General features: G+C 42.3%; 1 protein-coding gene across 2 annotated transcripts in view; it reads right to left on the bottom strand.

Moving 5' to 3' along the window:
• CACNG2 (calcium voltage-gated channel auxiliary subunit gamma 2) overlaps nucleotides 1-24,011 on the bottom strand; it is a 124,069-nt gene that overhangs the window by 9,030 nt on the left and 91,028 nt on the right. For both annotated transcript variants that reach the window (XM_083573974.1, XM_083573973.1), the window contains exon 2: nucleotides 10,390-10,473. In XM_083573974.1, the coding sequence (XP_083430100.1) occupies nucleotides 10,390-10,473 (84 nt within the window). The remainder of the gene's footprint in view (nucleotides 1-10,389; nucleotides 10,474-24,011) is intronic.

Below are 24,011 nucleotides of genomic sequence, written 5' to 3'. Positions count from 1 at the left end.
TTGAGGGGAGGGGGGAAGGAGGATTGTACCAAGGATGAACAAAAAAGACGGAGCAAAGAAGCACAGGAATTGGAAAGGCCAGTGATAGGGGAGGAATAAGGAGACAGAAGGAGGAGAGAGAAACAGAGTGTCAACAGAAGAAGAGAGCTGTTACAAATGAACTGTCAACATCTTGGATATTAGAAACGAACAGTGAACTTAGGGCCAGGGACCAGTCAAATGGCATCTGATAGCAGACGTTCTCCTGGCTCCTTCGTGCACCCAGAAAGCCCAAAGGCACGTCCCTCTCACCAAACAGAAAGTGAAATCTGCAGGCCAGAAAGCCGCCACCAACGCAGTGCAGTACTGGAGCATCTAGGTGGCCACTGCAATCAGCAGAGAGGCACCACAAAAATAAACACAGATATTTTGCAGAAGTGGATGCAGAGGTGTCTCCTAAGAGAGCCAAAAGATAAATCCCTGCTGACACGCGTGTGCATGCACACAGACACACACTTAGAAAAGGCACATATGAATTGCACACAAACGAAGGCAGTCCTATTAACCCTCTCTCTCATTCACTCCCATCCTCACACATTCCACCCAGCAGATGGCAGTAGCATGCAGATATATAAGTGATACACACACACACACACACACACACAAACAAACACACACACCAGGTTAAGAATAGCGTATGGGTGGCTCTATACATTGCAACTGGGCTAGGAAATGCAGAGCTTCAGCAAAATGTAAAGTGTGGAAGTGACATTTGTTCATGCATGTACATGTGTGAGAAAAGCCTGATTGGGTCATGTATCCACAAAGTGTGCACACGGGCGTTTAAAAATGAACATGCACATGTCCACACTTCACATGCTTGCAATGGAAAACGCTGGGGCTAACATTTCCTACTTAAAATGTAATGTGTGTGGCAGCATCTAAGGCTGTGTACCCACCATACATTTAAAGCACACTCTGAATCCTGGGAACTGTAGTTTACTCCTCACAGAGCTATAACTCCTCATAGCAAACTACAGTTCCCAACATTTTTGGGGGTATGTGTGTGTGTTTTAAATGTATGGAGTGTAAGCAACCTGAGATGTTCAGTTCTCAAAAGCACAATGCAGATTAGAATGGCCAGACCACAAGTAAGTGTGAATTGAAAACGGGGGGGGGGGGGAATCCATCTACAGTGGTACCTCGGGTTACAGACGCTTCAGGTTACAGACTCCGCTAACCCAGAAATAGTACCTTGGGTTAAGAACTTTGCTTCAGGATGAGAACAGAAATCGTGCGGCGGCGGCGTGGCAGCAGCGGAAGGCCCCATTAGCTAAAGTGGTACCTCAGTTTAAGAACAGTTTCAGGTTCAGAACAGATCTCTGGAATGAATTACATTCTTAACCCGAGATACCACTGTATTCACCATCATCTTAACCACAGAGTTTAGTTTACTTCTGACTCCTTTTCAGAATTTTATATTAGGGTCCATTTAAGCCCTCCTATAGTCTTCCCAGGTTCTCGCTCCCTGTTTAGTACTGCTAATTTACAGAAACATATCCCATGATGCAACAGTGTGACATGTGCTGTGATACAAGGAGGTAAAGAAGTTCACATTTTCAAAAAAGGAAACTGTTAGAAGCAAGTACAGTGGTATCTCGGGTTAAGAACTTAATTCGTTCTGGAGGTCCGTTCTTAACCTGGAACCGTTCTTAACCTGAGGTACCACTTTAGCTAATGGGGCCTTCAGCTGCCGCCACTGTGCGATTTCTGTTCTCACCCTGAAGCAAAGTTCTTAACCCAAGGTACTATTTCTGGGTTAGCGGAGTCTGTAACCTGAAGAGTCTGTAACCTGAAGCGTATGTAACTTGAAGCGGATGTAACCCAAGGTACCACTGTAGCTTTTTTTCTTAGTAGGACAATGTGATTCTAAGGTAAATTGTCACGTTTGGTCACTCTGACTGAAGCAATTCCCCTGTGAGGATAGTTATCTCACATTTGGGACTTTTTCGTTTACAAAGACAAACTCATGGCTACTCAATGAAGTTGAATGTTAGAAGATTAAGGGCAGACATGAGAAAATACTTCTTCACCCTGAGCATACCTGAAGTATGGAATTCATTCCTATAAGGTGTAGTGGTGGTAACCAACCTGGATGGCTTTAAAAGAGGATTGAACAAATTCATGGAAGATAATGCTGTTAATGACCTGCTATTAGCCATGATGGGTATGATCTGCTTCCATTGTGGGGGGAAGTAAATCTCTAAATACCAGTTGCTGGCTTTTAGACAGTTTTGCAATAAAAGCATTACTTGCACACTTGAATCAAGTTGTACCACTCTGAATATTATACTGAAAAAGCATGAAATAGACAAACACCCTGGGTTATCCCCATATGTGAGTCTTTGGGCCTGCTTTGTATTGGGGGAGCTTTGGAATCTGTGCTCTCTCTTGCCTTTCATTCGGTCCCTTTCACTTGCTTTGCCAGGCAATTCTTTTTCCACCTGATTCGCCAGGTGTTTGACTGTTTTGCTTAAGAATATATGAATGTTGTGTAAATGCCCCAAACACAGATCAAACCCAAGGCAGGAGGAGGAAAGTAAGTATTTCATCTATAAAGGGACAGATACTCAAATCTTGGATCAGCTTTTATACATTCCCTACATTTTACTACCACTACTACTGCAACAATACATGCATTTTAGTGCCAACACATAGCTAATTGCTGTGGAAAACATGGCAGCAATGCTGTCCAGATCCAAAAGATTTTAAATCTGTATTAGATGGGCTAGAGAAACATCTCTTGCCTTTCCCAGTTTCCTGGCTATGTTTCAGAGATGGTGGTATGCTACACTAATGACTTCAGGAAAACACTAATGAGATTTAACGGTGGGGAATGACAGCAAATGCCAGGAGATGCTTGCCATCAGAGGATGCCCTACATACTGAGGGACCTTTTAAGAATACCATAGGTGTGTGCCACAATTTTCCTTCTCCCGCTGCCCCCCATACATTGCTAATTAGTCCAGCACAAAAGCAACAACAGAGAATTGTGGCAGCAGCACAAAGCCTCTTCTGGACCAGTTTTATTTGACTGCCTGGGAAAGGACCACCGTTCAGAATATATTATGCAGAAGCAAGCCTAATGATTGCAAACTATACTCAATTTGCATGGTGCACTGCAATTACGTTCAGTCATGCAGCCCTGAATATTTGTGCCCATCCGCCCCATATAAGCTTTTCTTTCACTAGAAGGATAGAGAAAATTGAACTCTTTGCTCTAGGTGTTTGTATTGTGAGCTTACTCCCTGCAATGTGTATGAATGTGTGAAACTGATCTCCGAAGCAAGGGGGACTGTGTTCATTGATTGCATAGTTCCATAGAAATATGTAGGCGTTCTCTGATGAAGGTTCAAAAATTATAGGCATTACATAGGGTGGCCAGATGGGGCAAAAAAGGACCCTACTTCTGCAAGCTACACCTGCTGAAATTTCCTATTCTACACAACTATAAAAGATGCAGGAGCTCCATCCCTTTTTTCACCTGTCCCCACCCTTAGGTTACCTACAGCTGCAGCCAAGGATGTGAAAACCTTGGCTTCTTTTTCACTTGGCCATCCTATCAGCAGGTCTTCAGTTTCTAATATTTATAGGGAAAGTCTTCCATGCCTTGTTCTCCTATCTGGGTTTCCTCTGTTCTAGCATGAAGGGGTGGAGTGGATGGAAGGATATTCCAGTGGGGTTTCCAGCTTTTGAACTTGTCCCTTCAACAGCAATTTTGATGTGGCACAATGAGCAGATGGCAACGTTTAGCTCCTTGTCACATAAACATACAGCTGTTGAGTTCTGCATGTCACATCTCTCTTCAAGGCACAGGAGCAGACTAGATTGCATTTGTTGTTGTGTGTGTGTGTGTGTGTGTGTGTGTGGTTTTGTTAAAGAAAACATTTCTGCCTGGTTGCCAACCTTGCTAATGAACCAATGCTGTTGCTATTCCACCTTAAAAGGCAGGCACATGATCTTCCCCTATTCAAAAAGATTAAAAACTGGAAACCAAAACTACGTAATCAGACATCTCCATTGTATGAAGTGGACTGCGAATATATATATCAGGTATATAACTACTTTTTAGCAACACTGTGTGTAAAGATGACAGACAGGCTATTTGGTTTGTATGTAAAAGATCCTGTGTTCAGTCCTCTACATCTCTCCTCTGGCAATGATGCTGGAAACACCTCCTTGAGCGCAGACAGTACTGGGCTAGGTGAAGTAATGGCCAAATCTCATTCTGACTACTACACCCTTCCAATCCAGGAAGTGGATTGAAGCTCTGTAACAATGCCATTGATTTTGCTTGACTGATGGCCATCTAAAGAGGTAACCACTATAAAATATTGTATAGGTTGACAGTCTTGCTCAGCACTAATGCTCCAGTGCTGATCCCAAGTCTATGACGGGGGCCCTGGCATTTTACAGGCTTCCGGCTGTAAAATGACAAGGCACAAGGATGAGCCCTGCTGTTAGAAAGCAGATCTGAGAAGGTGCAGCCACAGCTCTAATAGGGGTGAAGGTGGAACCAAGGCAGCATGTTCTCCTAGCTTTGTTTATAAATGGTTTCAGAAAGAACCCGGCATCCTCATTCTAATTCTGTGTACATCTTGAATCCAGGCTGCCCCCAAAAGCCAAGGTGGAGTTGTGGTTGGAGTATCAGACCTAGGACTGGGATGCAAATCTCAACTCAGCTTTGAAGCATGTAGGTTATCACTACTTCTCAGCATAGCCTACCTTACAGAGTTGTAGTGAGGCAAAAAATGGGCAGTGGCAGATTATGCACACTGCCTTGAGCACCTTGTAGGAAAGTGGGGATGTAAAGGAAGGAAATAAAGAAAGAAAGAAAGAAAGAAAGAAAGAAAGAAAGAAAGAAAGAAAGAAAGAAAGAAAGGCAGGTCGTGCCGCTTTTCTCATCACTTCAGCCCTTGATCAGTTTTCCTGCCTGTCCTGTTAAAGATGCAAACTTTCCCCCAGGAAAGCTTGTAATTCCCCCCAAATCTTCTTTACCTATGCACACAGCTTGTGATAACTTCTCAAGAGACAGCGCCCAGTGATTTGACTCAGTGGCGTAGCTAGTTGCTCGGGTGCCCAGAGCAGCGCAAATGCCATTTCGGGAGCCTGCAGGTGCCCGAGCCACCGCGTCCCTCCCCAGGACAGATGTATGGCTCGGGTGCACTGCAGGCCAGGCCCCACGGTCACCCCCTCATTGATGACACTCGGGGCGGCCCACACCCACAGCACCCCCATTCCTATGCCACTGATTTGACTAACACAGAGATTTGGGATTTGGGGCCATTCAGATGTTGTGGGGTTCCAACTCCTGCCAGCCTCAACCAGAACGGCCAATGGTCTGGGATGATGGGAACTGTAGTTCAGCATCATCTGAAGGGCTATAGATTCCTCACCCTTGGCCTCATCCCTTTTTGTTTGGCCCAGTTTAGGGCAAACTGTTCTCCTCTTGGCAGCTGTGCCATTGGGTCTGGGGTCAACTTCTTATAGCTGTGGTTGGGGGCACAGGACACTGAGAGGCAGAGATCAGATCACTAAGCAGGTAGGCAAGCAAGGCCCCAAGATGGAGCAGATACACAAGTGCCTTCCATGGTTTTCTGCAGAACATGTGCTTGGTGACACATATGGAGAACTGGACTCAAAGTGCATGCTTCTAGCAAGGTGCTTTCTGGTAACACAGCACTCAAGAGGCACAACAAGTTACCCCAGGGATCACCATAAGCACACTGCTTTGAAAGTGCATCTTGTACTTGTCATGCGCAGACAACACCATGCATGCCTATATTTATCACATCTGGATCCTGCAGTTTCTCCAAGCAGCTCCGACTATCATTTCTTCCATTTTATCTTCACAGGTTAGAAATAAGGATTTTCTGAAGCCCCCCAAAGCTTCCTAGCTGAGTGGGGATTAACCAAATCTTTCTGGTCCAAATCCATCACTCTATCCACTACAGCTGTCTCATCTCATGCATCCCCCCCTCCAACTTCAGTCTTTGCCACCAGTGAGAAGATTCTCCGAGTCAAGACTGTTTTTATTATCTTGTGAATGGCTTTGACACCATCTGCAGGGCCTGAAAAGCAGCAGGTTGATATTAATATAGATGGAATAAGATTACTCTTAGTTGCACTGTGTCCTGAAATGAATACATTTGAGTACTCCAGCACCTTAGTAACTAACCTAGGAGGTTACCTGAGCCCTCACCAATAACAAATGACCCCAGAATACCTACTTGCACAATTCTGAAAACCCATATGAAGGCTATTTAGACTCCTTGTGTTAACTGTGAAGTCTATAACCTCTGCCCCTGTAACTTAATCCATGATAGTTCCTGATGCTACTCACTTACTTGGATAGGGCAGGTAGGATAGGGATAGAACAGCAAGCTCAGGTTGCTCTGGGGGACCATTGTAGATCCCCTGCTGGAATGCAGAAGGTACATGAGGATGCTAACTCCCTAACACCAGCCTTGCCAATTATTCAAAACAAAGAACAAGGTGGACCCCATACACAGAAGCCATGCTTGCTAATTGCCTTGCTCAATCAGACCATAAACTCATCTAGTCCATAATTCTGTTAGCAACAGCAGCCAGGTCTTGGGGAAGTTCATACAGAGAATATGAAGGTGATAGCCTTCCACTTTTGCTTCTCTTCAACCTTTAGCATCCAGAGATACACTGCCTCTAAACACTGGTGTTCTATTTAGTTAAGAGTTTGTTGTTAGTGCTTGTTATTTGATTTAGGGCCAAGCTACACATTACACCACAGCCGCATATAATGTTAGCTCAGTGGCCCTTTCTCCATTGCAAAGCAGGCTCAGGAAGGAGAGAAGCAGTAGGGGAAGCTCTCTCTGAAATTCCCTCCAGTTGCTCTCATTCTCAAGAGCTCTGGACCTTCCAAAAGTGTTTTGCAGGGACAGTCAGGTTAACATAACACTGGCTTGGTTCAAATGCTACAGTAAGCCAGGCTCCCCTGACAATGTGAGCGTATTGACTCTCAGTGAGTGGCAGCCATTTTGTTCCTCCATGAGTCTTTTAGGATAGGGTGGGATAGCAAGTCAAGGCTTGAGTTTGTGTATTGTCCGAACCTAGTATCATGGTTAAGGTATCTCCTCATTAACCATGACCTGTAACTATAGATTAAACCTTGGCTACAGATTATAGTTAAGGATGAGAAACCTTAACCTTAATTTTGGGTTTGGACAACATGCTAAGCTAAATCTTGGTTTAGCTGCCACAAACCTAAAATGACCAGAGCTATTGTCGTCTCCTTGGGAGTCAGTAAGTTTGCACTAAGCTATGGTTTTGCTTGGTGTGATGTACAGTCATGGCTATTATATGAGGCTGAAGTGTAACGTGTAGTTTGGCCTGTAAGTGGTGACATACAGGAGTTCTAGATGACTTCATTAGCCCATATTAACTTCATTACGGTCTTCTGGGTAGTGATGTTTGCCCTGTGGAACGCTCTCCCATCAGATGTCAAGGAAATAAACAACTATCTGACTTTAGAAGACATCTGAAGGCAACCCTGTTTAGGGAGGTTTGATGTTTTATTGTGATTTTAATTCCATTGGAAGCTGCCCAGAGTGGCTGGGGAAACCCAGCCAGATGGGCGGGGTATAAATAATATATTATTATTAGTCATGGTTCTGCCCTTACTCAGATAAGTGATGGACTGTGCTTTTACCTCCTTTCCCCAGATAGCCACGTTAAGAATGATTTTAAAATATGTTTATGTTTTGCTGTGCTAATAGCTTTAGAATCAGCACATATTGGGATGGGATGCATCCTTATAGCAGTCATGTGCTCTTGGGCTGCTTCCATATGAAGTATATATTCAGTATATCCTGATTTGCTTTCACAGAATTTGTGTGGCGGTTATATGATGTTGCTGTCAGGTGGCTGTTACTTTGCACATTGTACCAGTGGCGTAGCGTGGGGGGTGCAGGGGGGGCGGGCCGCACCGGGCGCAACATCTGGGGTTAGGGCAAATCCATGGGTTAGGGGGCGCAAATCCACGGGTTATGGGGCGCAAATCCACGGGTTAGGGGGCGCAAATTACTTGCCTTGCCCCGGGTGCTGACAACCCACGCTACGCCACTGCATTGTACTATAGTTTTCTGTCATTTTTCTCATTGCAAAAAGATCATTTAAGAAAAAGGAAGTTGATTTATTCAACAAGAGCAGGGTAGTGCCATTGCTGTTCATAGCACTGTACCCAACTTCTTTGTGGTGTGTTATGAAGGTGTGTTTAACTGCATGGACATATGCAATTTGAAGGCATGAAGGCACCTCTTTCCTGGCTGTTCTCTCATATATATATATATATATACACACACACACACACACACACACACACACACCCCGGTATATATATATATATATATATATATATATATATATATATATATATGTGTGTGTGTGTGTGTGTGTGTGTGTGTGTGTGATGATTATAATTCAAGATTTAAAAAGTTTAATACAATTTATAATAATAATTTGTATTAAACTTTTTAAATGTTGAATTTTATATTGCTGTAATACACCATGGGACTTTCTCATGATGGGTGGGAAATAAATTTATTGTTATTATTATTATTATTAATAATAATAATAATATCCTGACATCAACCTGAATGGGTGAGAGATTGGTGCAACAGTCCAGAAGTGACCTTTGCTGGCACTTTTGCTAGGTGTGATAAAGCAGGTCTTTTCATCACAAGAAGGAGAAAGTAAAGACAGAAATGCAGCTTCATATCTCTCGTAACATCTAGTGTGGCTCTGTGTTGTTGCCATCAATGATCTACCTACTATGCCCCTAATATCTCTTTCCTTGGTGGCTACTGTCTGTCTAGACCACATCAGTATATAGCCAGGAGTAAATAAAAGTACAAGCATTGAAAATCTCAAACACCTGCAACATCACCATGATGCCAGCAGCATGCCTAGTAGTTGGTACACCTTCCTAGTCCTATCTCTGACATCTCCGAGAAGGGTTGGAAATGCCCCCGTCTGAAACCCTGGATTGCCGCTGACAGCCAGTGTAGACAATACTGTACTAGATGGGCAAATGGTATGGCTTAGTATAAGGCAGCTTCCTGTGTTTTATGTTCAGGTGGTTTCCTGTTTCACAGATGGCAACCCAAGGACTACAAATATTGTCTTTAAAGCCAATTCCCATGTGACTTTCACAACGTGGGCACCTAGTTTAAAACCATATTTAAATGGCAAAACTACCAATGTGGTGCCATCAGTTCCAAAGGGCACCCCTGAATTAAAGACAAAGGGAGTGATTAGGAAAGAATATCCCCCCACATGTTCACTGCAGGGAAACCTGGTTATTATAATCATTAATCTAATCTAATCATATACACCAGAGTCCATTCTATCTCTACAATTCTATGATTCTATGTGTGCCATTCACAATGGTCAAAATTAAGCAACATTTTGCAATTTAAATTCTGGTACTTTTTTTGAACCCAAATTAAAAAAGTAGTGTATGCTTAGTCTTTGAGTTTATTCCCCTCCAATTTCCCTTGCCTGATGTCCCTGCACCTTTCTTTGTTGATTTCCAAGACTGCTGGTGTCTCAATCTTAATGCATGTTCCCCATTTGGGATACTGGCAGTCCCCATAAGTGGAAGATGCACAGGACACGTGAAACTCCCAAAGGGGAAAGACTAGTTGGTCCATTAGGGAAAATGGGGCACCGCCCCATCACCCTCTGTCTGCCCTCAAACAGCCCCTGCCTGCCTACCTTCTTACACACACCCCACACTGGTTCTCGGTTTCCTCCTCCTCAGTCTCAGTGTTGCTTTGTAAAACTTAACAGGGGGGAGGTTGGGGACAAAACTAAAATTAGTTTGCTCTGCCTTTCATTGGCTCTGGCTGCACCTGCTGCTGGTCTGCCTACCTTCTGCCCAACCAGCCCCATCCCAGGCCACCCCACAAAGTAGCTTAATGACGCTGACTTATTCTGCATGCAGCTGGAAGGTTTCAGCAGCAAAAAGTGCTTTCTTTCCACAAGGATAAAGTAGGTTTTATTTGATAACACTATGTAAAGCCCGGCAACATTTTGCATCTATTTTACTATTTAGTCAAAACAAAACAAAACAAGGACAGTGTGTGCAAGAGAACCGGGAGAAGCATGAGATGGAATCTTTGGCTGAGCTTTTCAAGGCAGACACACAGTCAGTCTGAGAGGTGCAATGCTCTGGTTTTCACATTTTGCCTCACCCAGTGTGTCCGTCCTCAAGGGAACGAGCTTTGCATAAATGTCATCAGCAGAGAACGAAGGGCACGCAGCGCCAGGCACACATGATAATCAGCTCGAAGGAAAAAGTAGCTGCACACTTACGGAGGAAATATTCTGCTGTGTCGGCTTCATACTCTGTGTCCTCGAGGAAGTGATCGATTTGCTTACACAGACCTTTAAAATTCCCTACAATACAAGAGAAGAAACAACAAATGAGAACATCGGAAACCCAGGCAACAGCTCATTTTCTGTCCGTTGTGTTTTCTTTCCAAAGGCCTCTCCTGAAGATGGTTTTGGTGTGCAAATAAACACGCTATTCATTTGTTGCAGACACTCTTAGCCCTCTTGGTACATTTCTGCAGCAATTCAAACTGCAATGCTCTGTGGCTGAGAAAATGTGATTCTCCTCTCCTGCCCCTCTAAATAAGTGTTTGCATTGCAATAATTAATAGAGTGGAGGGAGATTATACAAGTGCCATGGTCACCTACTGGATAATGCCCATGACATCATTCTCCTGAGCCTGTGCCATTTTGTGAACATTAAATTAACATTCTCTCTTTTGTTAATAAATTAAAGGCTGGGTGCTCCCAACTGTTACATTCATGTGTCGCTCACTCAGTCACCCATTTTAAAACTAGCAAACAAAACCACAAATAAAATTTCCTGCAGAAATGTACCACAGTTTAAAAACATTTGTTCCACTTTTCTTTTGTTCCATTGTTTTCATTTTAATTTTTAACTCTTTAAGGCTGTGGACCTTGCCTCCAGTACCAGAGCACACATTTTCACTGAAGGTTTAAAAGATAATGATAATAATAATAATAATAATAATAATAAGGCTTTAGATTGTGTGTGCTGCCATCTATATCTACCCAAACACCCACGTACGTATCATATTTACACAAACTAAGTGAGCGCAATATGCTTCCACCCACACCTGCTTAAGCATACTTGCTGGTACAATACAAATATTCTTTTGTACAGATATGCATGTTCCATATATTCATATGCAGAGCAGTGAAATATATGGCCTACTTTTCTAGCAACCGGAAAAAGAAGCTCTTCTAGAAATGTTCTGTAATGGCCCACTGCAGGCTTTTATTGTAAACAACAACACTTTTTTCTGAACATGCCAGCTATTATTGAGAGAGCATATTATGCGCACACAGAGCAACCTCCCCATAAATGTGTTTCCAAATGTACAATCCCATAGTTGGTGCAGATATTCTAGGGTTTGGCTTTAGGGCTGTCCAGTGAGGTAGACACTCACTGTGCCCAAATCTCTGATGAACAATGCCAACATCTACCGCTTCTGCCACTGCCATGCACAATCTGTGCAAACAGTGTTCCTGCTATTTCCCTCTGTCTACCAGTAGCATGGATTTCAGTGTTGTGGCTGCTTTGATGCAGAATTCATCTCTGTCTAAGATGCTCTAACAGTATCCTCTTTTCTGATTTACGCTCAAGACTTTTTAATTTACCCATGCCTTTTAATTATTGTCCACTGATATTAATTGTAACTGTATTAGAGTGAGGGGATGCTCTGTGGCTACCATTAAGGGGTGGTTTCTGCCTACTTGACTGCACCCTTTAGCTCAGAGAGCAGCTTCTAGAAAAAACTTGGGAGGGAGCTTTCTGGCCTTTTTTGATCGAGACATAAATGATGGGCATAGAGTGGTGTTGCTAAGTATTTATTATTTATTGAATTTACAGCTCACCATTTTCTCCAGGGAGATAAAAGTGGTGTATATGGTTCTCCCCCTCCTCCTTTAATCCCCACAACAACCTTGTGAGGTAGGTTAGGCTGAGAGGCCGTGACTGGGCCAAGGTCACCCAAGTGGGGATATGGACCCTGGTTTCCCAGGTCCTAGGCTGACATTCTAACCACTACATAGCCATCAGCTTTGGGGCTACTTTTGGATGTGAATTTATTGAATATTTTTACTTTATGTACAAGTGAACTTTATGCTCACATAAATGTTGATATATATTAAGCGAACTGTTTATTAATTTTTAAAATGTAATGTTATAGTGCTACTATACTTTTTATTATGTTCTGTTCTTGTACTATTGTATTTAGCTTTTATTTTTTTTTACATGAACATGGCAAATGCAGCGGCTAGATAAATTGACCCATCTGTGGTGGACTTGCCCATGCACCCACCTTTTCTGGACTAAAATATTTCATGAAACAGAACAAATCATAAATCAAACCACTGCTTTGGACCCCCAAAACATCCTGTTATCTCTATGTATGAACCAGAAGCACAGGATCTCATTCAGAAAGATCTTATCACTCATCTCATGACAGCTGCAAGAGTCATCCTAGACAATTTTTTTTTGAGATTGTTAAACACAAATTTGATGGAAGCCTGGTTCACTCAACTATGGGATATAATCCTTATTGAGGGGAGGGAATCGACTAACAAACCACACAAACAAAGGAATAATAAAAACACAGATAGCTTTTACTTCACTTGGTTCAGTTTTATTTCACATGCTATTCAAGCAGAACATAGGTACAGTCGACCTTATTTTGTGTTACCGCAAATGTTTAAAAAAGAGGAAAGGAAATAACAAAAAGGGTTGCGTTGGTGCGAAGGAAATCGCCTGAGCTGAGTGATGAGCTGCAGCAAAATGAATGGCTTGCCTGGTGTAGCAATTTAAAGTGGCCTCCAGGTGGCAGCTGTTTTATATGCACCAGCCCATCCTCAAGTGCTCTGAGGAGGCTGGTGGCCATTTTGTAGAACTGACAGTTGAGAACAGCTGTGACTGAAGTGTTCAGCTTATGCTCCGCTGGCCAAACAATAAATGAGTTTTTATATGGTATGTGACACCAGCACTGAATCATGGTTACTGAAACTCCCCTCTATCCTGACTCAGCTTTATTACTAGACTTCTGTCATTGGTGAGCCACACATAGGCTTCCCTTCCCAATATATTTTGTATCATCTCTACTTGGTCTTCTGTTTCCCCCCTGCATTAACTATACATCCTGAATTTTGAACTGTTGGTCTTGGGCCAGGTTGTGTTTCCCATGTAACACCACACATTTTGAACACGTATTGGTGGAGCCATCATCACGTCTCATCTGGCTCCTTCTTTGCCAGTGTAGTGACCTATAGAGGTCATTGAAGGTCGCACAGAATTTTTTTTTGCAGCGTAGTTAGGAACTGAATTCAAACTTTCCAAATATTGCACCAACCTGAGTATAAGACGAGCCTACTGGATTAGGCCAATAGTCCATCTAGACAAGCATCTTGTTCTCACAGTGGCCAACCAGATGCTTGTAGGAAACCTGCATTTCTCCTAATGTTCACATTTCTGTATGCAATTTTCCATGGTATATGCATTTTAAAAGGAATTCACCCCTGATAGAAGGCGTTTTTTTTGTTCACTATGGTCACTGATATATGTATTCACAATCTTGGTTTAGAGGACTGCACTGACAAATTTGGAGAAATGCAAATTTCAGAGAAGAGCTGTGCTTTGGTAAATCTGCATTAAAATACCGTATTTACTTGAATCTAATGCTCACCTTTTTGGCCAAATTACGTTGCAAAAATCAAGGTGCGCATTAGATTCGATGGCACATTTACATTCACCAGCAAATACTTTTTTGTTTGTTTCAAGGTTCTGAAAATTAAGGCGTGCATTAGATTCGATGGCCCATTAGACTCAAGTAAATACGGTACATTTCCACATCAGCTTGTGAGTTATCTAAACCGCCGCTCTTCATCAGCATTGCAATGTGATTTTTCCTAATATACACTTCTGTACGCAAATTTGTCTTCTGCGCAATTTTACAAAGGAATTTCCCCTTAATATAACACATATTTTAGTGTTATTTTCATGAATATATGCCTTTTTATGCAACTTTACCTCAATATATGCATTTGTGCACACATTATGTGGCTCGAGAACTGCATTGCAAAATTCAGAGAAGTTGAAAGTTCAAAGGATGGCTGCGTTTTGGTTCTCATAATGTTCTGGAAAGTACAAATTAGGTAGGATTGCCTTTAAATCAAATTTCTCTACCACCCCCCTAGTCATGGGGTCAAATAGGAAGGCTTCAATTATAATTATATTGAAGATAACACTTTAGGAACAGCCACATGTCATATAAGTATGTGGAAGGCATAATGCCTTGAGAAAGTTATCTCCCAGTTATTAAATAGAACTTTGGAAGAGCAAAGGAATAACAAAGAATGGCTTTTGTCTTTTGCAACTATTTTGTAGCATCTGCAGGTAGTGCCAGGAGAAAACTCTGCCTGAAACCCTGGAAAGCTACTGCCAATTAGTGTAAGCAATACTGAGCTAGATCAATGGTCTAACTTTGTACATGGCAGTTTCCTCTGTCCCTAACTCTTCAAGACCTAGGTTTTAGCTTTCCTTGGTTCCGGTTATTGCTGCCACTAGCTTTGCTTCACCACAAGTTGTGTGATGATATAGCAGCATTGCCAGAACACCATGGACAGAGCCATAAATACATATCCATTGTTTGATTACTCAGCATTTGATGATCTGCAGCTGAACTGCTTTTATTTGAAACGTATCATCGCTTGAAGTGATTTAAGGAATACAGATGTGAAGGAGATGATCCAAAATGAACCAAGATAAAGAAGGAGTTTACTGTGGATAAGACGTTATTAATGACAAATTCGAACTTGATTATATCACAAACGGAAAACAAAAATAATGCATTGAGTATCGATAAGACATCGTTTTTTGGCTCTGTTCCTCCCTTTGCCCAAACAGGTAATACAAATCAGGAGAGGAGAGCTGAGCATGTCCAAACCTTGGGATTTTGGGCTGTCGCACCCAGAGAAGCCAGGAGTCTTTATGCAAACTTCATTTGAATTCAAAGAAGTCAAGAAACAGAAGGAGGTCAGCTACAGTTCAAATTCTACAACCACAAAAGGCAAGTGTTGAGTTTCTTAAGACTGTTGGAAGAAAGTGTACAGAAATTAAGTAGATCCCAAGGGATGGCTTTGAAGGCACACAAGTCCATCAGCTAAGCAGTTCTTGATGGGAACCACCGGGGAACAACACGTATACCACCTTGGGTTCCATAGTGGAAGAAAAGCAAAATATAAGTGTTAGAAAATAAATGAATGAATAAAAACAAGTAAGACAAATTCAATGTGTAACCTAGAAAAACAAAGGTTCCAGGTTCTTTCTATCTATCTATCTATCTATCTATCTATCTATCTATCTATCTATCATCTATCTATCTATCTATCATCTATCTATCTATCTATCTATCTATATCTATCATCTATCTATCTATCATCTATCATCTATCTATCATCTATCTATCTATCTATCTATCTATCTATCATCTATATCATCTATCTATCATCTATCTATCTATCTATCTATCATCTATCATCTATCTATCTATATCTATCTATCTATCTATCTATCTATCTATCTATCTATCATCTATCATCTATCTATCTATCTATCTATCTATCATCTATCTATCATCTATATCTATCTATCTATCATCTATCATCTATCATCTATCATCTATCATCTATCATCTATCATCTGTCATCTATCATCTATCTATCTATCTACTATCTATCTATCATCTATCTATCTATCATCTATCTATCTATCTATCTATCTATCTATCTATCTATCTATCATCTATCTATCTATCATCTCTATCTATATCTATCTATCTATCTATCTATCTATCTATCTATCTATCATCTATCTATCTATCATCTATCATCTATCTCCTCTGGACTGCTTTCAAGCAGTCTTCAAAATCTCAGTCCTAGCTCGCGGTGGTTGTAGAATTTGAACTGCATCTCATCTGCTCCCTTGAGTAAATCATAAGGAAGGCCTTGACAAGTTAGTTATTAAGTTCTACTTTTCCCAAGGGTAGAACTGTTATCCTATTCCTTAGAAACTCTGGCAGTGTTTTCCATTTTCTATGATACTCTAACCTACATTATTGGGTGATGTTGCTGCAGGCTGACAAATAAAGGAAGTATTCTTCCTCAAAGGCAGCCACTGTAAATGTGTTCAAGGTAGCTGTAAAAGCTATTGTTAAGATTACATGACATATTTCATTATTTAACAGCCTTTGCTGCCCACATGGTGCATCATAGGCAGCTGAAATAAATTAACCAATGTTTGCTTGCTTGGGCGCTTTGAAAAAAGCCCTTTGTTAGACTTTCACAGCCCAATCCTTCAGAAGTTTCCTCAAAAAGAAGTTCCAATAAGTTTAGTGTAGCTTGCTTCCAGATAGATGTGTAAAGCAGGCAGCTGCCGCCTAATCTCATACACAATTGCTTGGATACAAGTCCTTGCTTGGAAAGAAGTTCAGGGTACAGTATCCTCTTTGCATGCAGAAGGTCCCAGGTTCAGTTCTCGGCATCTCCAAGCAGGACTGGGAAGGACCCCTGCCTGAAGAGATGCTGCCAGTCAGTGCAGACTTGAACTATGGGACCGCCTCTCCTGGTATGTCCCACGGAGGACCTTACGGTCTTCAAATGAAAACATCTTGGAGATCCTGGGCCACAGGGAGGTTAGGCTGGCCTCAACCAGAGCCAGGGCTTTTTCAGCCGTGGCCCTGATCTGGTGGAACGCTCTGTCACAAGAGACTAGGGCCCTGCAGGACTTGACATCTTTCCGCAGGGCCTGCAAGACAGAGCTGTTCCACCAGGCCTTTGGTCAAGGCACCGTCTGACCCCCTCCTTCGGTATTCCTCATAAAACTCTAGCCCAATGGTTGCCATTAATTTGATTTTGAATTGATTTTAGAATGAATTGATTTTAGAATGCATTTCAATTAATTGATTGTGATTGTATGTAAACTGTGTTATTTTTATTGTTGTTAGCCGCTCTGAGCCCGGCTTCGGCTGGGGAGGGCGGGATGTAAATAAAATTATTATTATTATTATTATTATTATTATTATTATTATTATTATTATGTACCAATAGTCTGCCTCGGTGTAAGGCAGCCTCCTGTGATTTATAGCAGATGGTAGATTTCTCTTTGAGCAATGGAAAAAACAGTTATAGCATCTTGTTCCTTGGCAGTTTTCCAGAACAGGGTTGACAGACATATTTCAGAGGTATGTTAGGTATTGGATGTCATGTCCTAAGACACAGGGTTGGACAAGGTGACTCACTGGTCCTTTTCAGTTCTAAGAAGCAGCTCACCAAAGGCCATTTTCCCCTTTCAGATTTGCTCGTGTTACAAACCCACCTCATGTGTTCATGAAAATATTAAGATTTGAAACAGCTAAACGATCCTTTAAAAATACGTATACAGTGGTACCTTGGGTTAAGAACTTAATTCATTCTGGAGGTCTGTTCTTAACCTGAAACTGTTTTTAACCTGAGGTACCACTTTAGCTAATGGGGCCTCCCGCCACCACTGCACGATTTCTGTTCTCATCCTGAGGTAAAGTTCTTAACCCGAGGTAATATTTCTGGGTTATCGGAGTCTGTAACCTGAAGCGTCTGTAACCTGAAGCATCTGTAACCCGAGGTACCACTGTACACTGAATGTACAGGCAACGACCAATTTGCATGCCTCTGATTTGCGCACGACCATGTGTGCTCATTGTGGCAACCCAGAAGTGGCCAGAAGAGGGGGCAGAATGGGGCAGAGCTGGCTTATGCATGCTCCTCAGTTGCGCACGATGACTTGAAACGCAACCTCCATGCAAAATGGAGGTTGCCTGCACACTACAAAAGAGACAAAGAATCACGCAATGTATTCATCAAGCTAAAGCAGCAATGTCCACAAAAAGGGACTGAGCTGTTTCTTATTTGCTCCTCTGCTTTCTGCACATTCGCACTCTAGTTGTATGAGCCCAATAAAGACAACACCATGTGGGGTGGGTGGCTCTCAAAAGATGACTTTCATGGAATCGTGGAGTAAGTTCTTCATTATGTTCAGCACAAACACAACGTAGCTTCTATCGTGAGGTTTCCTCTCTGAGTTCCAGGCACTCCCTCCGCAGCTACAAAGAGTAAGTCCTCTGTTGGAGTAGTATCACTAGTCTTAAAGGGTTGCTATCACCATATGCAGTACAGTGGTACCTTCAGGTTACAGACTCCGCTAACCCAGAAATAGTACCTCGGTTTAAGAACTTTGCTTCAGGATGAGAACAGAAATCGCATGGCGGCCACACAGCGGCAGCGGGAGGCCCCATTAGCTAAAGTGGTATCTCAGGTTAAGAACAGTTTCAGGTTAAGAACAGACCTCCTGAACGAATTAAGTTATTAACCCGAGGTACCACTGTACTACATTCTCCCAGGCTGTAGCTCCTTTCCTCACTGCTTTAAAAAAACCCAAAATCCCTTTGAAGATTGCCATTGCCCCAAAATATAGAGCTGCAGTAACCACGTGACCAAGCCTAGCAACTGCCTTGCTTTACTTTTGATTTCTTTTTGCAGCAGTTCTTGTCTTTTGGCAAGGATTCTTTTTTCTTTCTTTTTGAATATCCACGTTTTAATATTCAGAAAAGTTACAAATAAAAAAACAGATCTCCAGCTGACCGCTTACAGCTTTACTTTTTTATCATTTATATAGTGCTTATAGTGTTTACAGTATTTGAAGTGCTAAGTGCTTGGTAATGTAGCCTCAGAGTAAAGCTGTGCTCCACTGGTTTTTACCTAGCACAAATGACATCAAAGTGGAAATCGAAAAAGAAACATACTTTAAAGCTAACTGAAGGAAGCTTCTCTCTTTTTTTAGCAGGTAGTACTGTGGAAAAAAACCTATAGAACCTTGAAAAAAGGATTGTAGAAACTTGCTTTTTGCCACCAAAGCTCACTGCAGACAATATGTTTTAAAAAAATCACAGCCCTTGGGCTCAGCCTGGCATCCCATTCAGCTCAGGACAGTTTACCCACCCTGAGGCTGGACCTGGCTACACTTCAAGTGTACTAAAGGTGTGTTGTGTGAAGTGGTTCTAAGAGCACACAGATTCAAACAGGTTTACAACTGATTTATTTTACTGTCGCTGTTTCTCACAGAAAAAACCCGAAACGATAATTTTATGGAAGTGCTGAGAATGCTGTGTTAGAGACACCTGGATTTTGTGCAAACCTACAATTCTCAAAGTTTGTTGGTTAGTTGAACCCAGGGAAGTAGGAAGGTGGGGGCAGTGAGGGCAGACTGCCCTGGGTGCCCTCACTGAGGGGGGTGACATTCAGTGCACCACCTGCCTGTGACTCCCAAGCCTACCCCGAGCCGTTGGGGTAAGGGGGGAGCTGCACCACTTTGCCGGCGGCATCCCACCTCCCCCTTCGTTTTGACAGCTTGGGGGAAGCTTGGGAGTTGTGAGCGGGCAGTGCGCTGAATGTCTGCCATGGGTGGCTCGCTCCGCCCCCGGCTGCAGGGCGCACATGCCTCTCTGGGCACCCGAGCGGCTATCCTGCACCTGAGAGGGCACCCTCCACCCCATGCCCCCCTCAGGAGTGTGCCACGCCCCCCCTGGGTCATATACTCCGCCACTGGTCGAACCCATTTGAAACCGGCCTATGACATTTGTTGTCTTGTGATGGCAAGGTCACAGATAGGGACGGGCACAACTGTCAATTTCACTTTCTGTGAGTTTCTCCTTTTTTCCAGTCTTGGGTCCCATCTGCACTATAGAATTCAAGCTGTATCATGCCACTCTGAACAGTCGTGGCTTCCCTGAAAGAATCCTGGGAGGTGCGGTTGGTTAAGGGTGATGGAGAATGGCTGGTGCGACCCAGCCACATGGGCAATGTATAAGTAATGAAATTATTCTTATCAAATCATTAGGAGAAGCCTTTTCCACTCACAGAACTACAACTTCCCTGAGAAGAGGGAATGATTGTTAAACCATTCTGAGAACTTGCAGCACCTGTAACAAACGACAGCTCCCAATATTCTTTGGGGGAAGCCATGGATGATTAATGTGGCGTGATACTGCTTTAAATGTGTAGTGCAGATGGGGCTCGTGTCACAGCATGAGTTTTTGCTGCCCTAAGTACATTTAAAATGTGTCCCGTCCCCCCTGGTTCTGTGAAGTATTGCAGTAGCACCTCCATTGGGCTCCCTGCTTCTCATTAGCAGGCTAGCATTAAAAAATTCTAGTCAGCTTTTACTGTATGATCTGCTGCTTTCAATTTTTAATGAGTTTTTAGTTTTCTACTGTTGCTTATTAATATTTTAATGGCTGCCGTTTGACAGTTATTGTTGATTTATTGCAGGACTGGCATACGAGGTTTGAGAAGGCCTTTGACAAAGTGCCCTCTGATGTCAGTGGGTTGCAGGCACAAGGCATGCGATTTGGCGCCCTAGGCAAGGCTAACTACTTGCACCTCCAAAACTGGCTAACTTCAAATTCCAAAAACAGATGTCTTGTAGGAAAAATGAAAAGCACAAAATGTAAAACTGCTACGTTTATTTCAAATTGCAAGGATAAGTAACACAACACTCTTTGATTATCTTTCTCAGGTACAAAAGAATATATTTTAGCACAGAAATCATTTTGAAGAATCATGTGAATTGTGACGCTAAAATGTAAGTCTCTTAAAAAGTTCAGTTTCAGGCATATCAAAACCTCACTTTGCGGGCCTTCTTTGAAACCTTTGTCACCAGTTTCTTCAGGTCAAGTGCTGATGCTTGGGCATGTTTGGTTAATATACTTGCCAAGCCAACTAATCTCTTTTGGAACCTTGTTGAGTGTATGTAAGTTTTTCCTTTGAGAAACTGTTCACCACTTGCCACTGACACTGGAAGTGTGAGAAGGATCCTTAAAGCAACAGGAACATCGGGCACATTATCCACTAGTTCTTGTTGGAGTATGAAGAGAAGTACTCCTTGTGGTGGCATGGACTTTGGAAGACTTCAGGCTATTGCTCTAAGTTTGCAACACAGATATTCAGCATCAACATCTTTGTTTCCATTGTGTATCATACAGGAAGCCAAAGAGGGAATTATATTGTTGTAGCTGTTTGAATCTCTCTTCAACAGATTGTATGACCATGTCTAAGACAGCATAGTAGAAATCTACTTTGAATTTCTGCTTCGGATCTTGCGGTGCCTCTTCTTGTGCCTCATACTCAAACTGCTGTTTCTTTCTCCTTTTTCTACCTTGTTCTCTCTCAAAGTTTTGTAATGGTTCTAGCTCCTTTGCAAACTTGGTAGCATCTATCAAAACTTGTTGAAAACCCTTATCACACCTGCAGTCCACAAGGTAATTCTTGGTCACTTGCAAATGGCTTGTTTGCTTATTTTGCAGTACCTTGTTTTTAAGATTGTTGTACCATATAAGAAGGGATACCACAAACTTGAACTTACAAATTGCATCTGCAAGGGCCTGAGATTCAATTTGGAAAGTATTTCCAGATAAACCTTTTAGGCTTGTGCCATCAAAGATCACTATGAAAGCATCATATATACTACCAAATGATATCTCAGTGGTTTCAAAGCATTGATTTGGCTATCCCATCTTGTTTTGCTCAATGGCTTAACAGTTATGCCTAAGTCTGATACATGGCTAATTAGAACTTGCCAATACTAAGTCAGTTCAGAAAAATAATTATAGAGTTGTTGAACCTAACTGCAGAAACTAGTTGCTTCCAGACAACACTTAGCGGTACCATTGACTACCAAGTTTAAAGAGTGTGCAATGCATTGCAGCGCACACAAAAGACACATGAGTTTAGTTCAGGACCCTCTTTTGTATGCCATTTTCTTTGCTTTTCACATTACTCATAACCTCAGATTCTTAATTGGTAATCCCATTTGCTCAAGCTGTCCAAAAAGAGTTTTTATCATAAAGGTACCTGTAGTCTCCTTTAGTTGAACAAATCCCACGAATTGTCCTCTTATGATAACCTCAGGCTCAGACCATTATCTCATGGTTTGATTACATCAATATAACATAATATACAATCATTGTTATTTGTTCAATATGACTAACATCAGGTGTGCAGTCCAGAATAATTGAGTAGTATCTGCATGTGCTAAAATTTTCTGCATTATGACATTTGCTAGAAGCTGTTTAAGCTCGTTTTGGATATATTTTCCTTGATAGTCAACCATTGTTTCTTGATCTTTACTCTGTGCAAATGTTCGTTCATGATGGGATAAAAAACGGGCTAGATATTCTACAAACCTAAAAAAAATATCCATTACTAGCACTGTACTGAAGAGGTATTTCAAGAAGAACTCTTCTTGCTTTGATTGCTTCTTAGTTTTCTGCCTTTTGCTTGTGGTACTGAGCTCCAGATGGCCATTTTTTAATCAGTCATAGCTCCCTAGAAAAATGAATATATTTTCTAAATAAGATTAAGATGTGACTGTAAGATTTAAAATTAAGTGCACTTTCACTTTTTATGTATGCATGTATACAGTATATATAGAGAGTGAGTTCTTTATTAAACTGTGCTCCTCAAAAATCAGTGCTGTACCCTAGGTAGCTGCCTAGTTGACCTAATGAAAGCACCAGCCCTGGCAGGCCCACCTGGCAGCAGCAAGCAGCTATGAGCTACCATTTTAAATTTCCCAAACTGCCCTTTCCAAGCACAGTCCATGCTTTAAAGTTCCATGTGCAAGCATTCTCTTTTTGCTCTGGGGCTTTCCCTGTGAAAACCTGCTCTTTAAAGCAGAATTGGAGCAAATGGCAATCCTCGGAAAACCCAAATTGCTGTTTGCTCCGATCCAGCATTAAAGAGAAGGTTTTCACAGGGAAAGCTCTGGAGTGAAAAAAAAAAAAGAGGGTACTCAGATATGGAGCTTTAAAGTACGGGCCTGTGCCTGGAAACAGCAGGGTAAAAGATAAGTGTGGATAAGCTCTTAGTTGACTGCTAGCCAGGGGTGTAGCATGGGTTGCCAGTGCCCAGGGTTGCATGGAGGAAAGTGGACAGAGTAAGCATGTGCATTCAACTGCCTAACAGCATCTGCATCACCCAGGAGATTGTAGCCACAAAGATAAGAAGAGTCATTCCGTTTTCTGGAGAGGTCACTTCCTGGTTCGCACGGAGAAGCCGTTTTCAATGGAGCCCAGCAACAATTCTGCACCTGTGCTCCCCCCCCCCATGTTACACCACTGCTGCCACCCTTTATGCCTTGACCAACCTGATTAACTGAACAGAGGAATACTGGAAGCTGCCTGAGTTAGGGCTCATCCACACTTCTGCTAGAAAGCACAGGTCTGAGTGGGTTTCTGCTTGTCCTGTGCTTCCTAGTTATGAGTCTGAACAGTTTTGCCTTTGCTGCACCACTTCCCCCCAGAAAACTTGCTCTTTAGCGCTAAATTGGAGCAAACATCAACCCGGAGAAGGTTCGGGCTTCTCCAGTGGAAAGGGGGGGAGGCAAGTGAAAGTATGGGTGAGCCCTAACTATTGGTAGATATTGTCCAGTATTACAGTATCTACACTGATTGGCAATGGTTCTTTGTGGCTTCAGAAAGTGGTGTTTCCCAGCCCTACCAGGAGATGCCGGGGATTGAACCTGGGACCCTTGGCATGTAGAGCAGATGCTGCTGAGCTGCAGCCCTCGTGTTATTACCCTCCATGAAACTGCCTAGTATATATTTTGATCTCAGCTCTAATATCAGCCATTACTACCCTGTTGCATAGCAGCCAGTTTTATGCCCTACATGATCAAATATCTCATTTGGGTTGTGTTAAAACTTGCTGTGCGCTAATTTCATCCAGGGCCTGCTAGTTTTATAAGACATGCCATGGTTCAGCAGCTGTTCCCAGTCGTT

This window comes from Podarcis filfolensis (assembly GCF_964270895.1).
Source record: "Podarcis filfolensis genome assembly, chromosome: 10".
Lineage (NCBI taxonomy): Eukaryota > Metazoa > Chordata > Lepidosauria > Squamata > Lacertidae > Podarcis > Podarcis filfolensis.
Note: the sequence above shows the minus strand (reverse complement) of the source record. Positions and strands in the feature narration are given on the sequence as shown.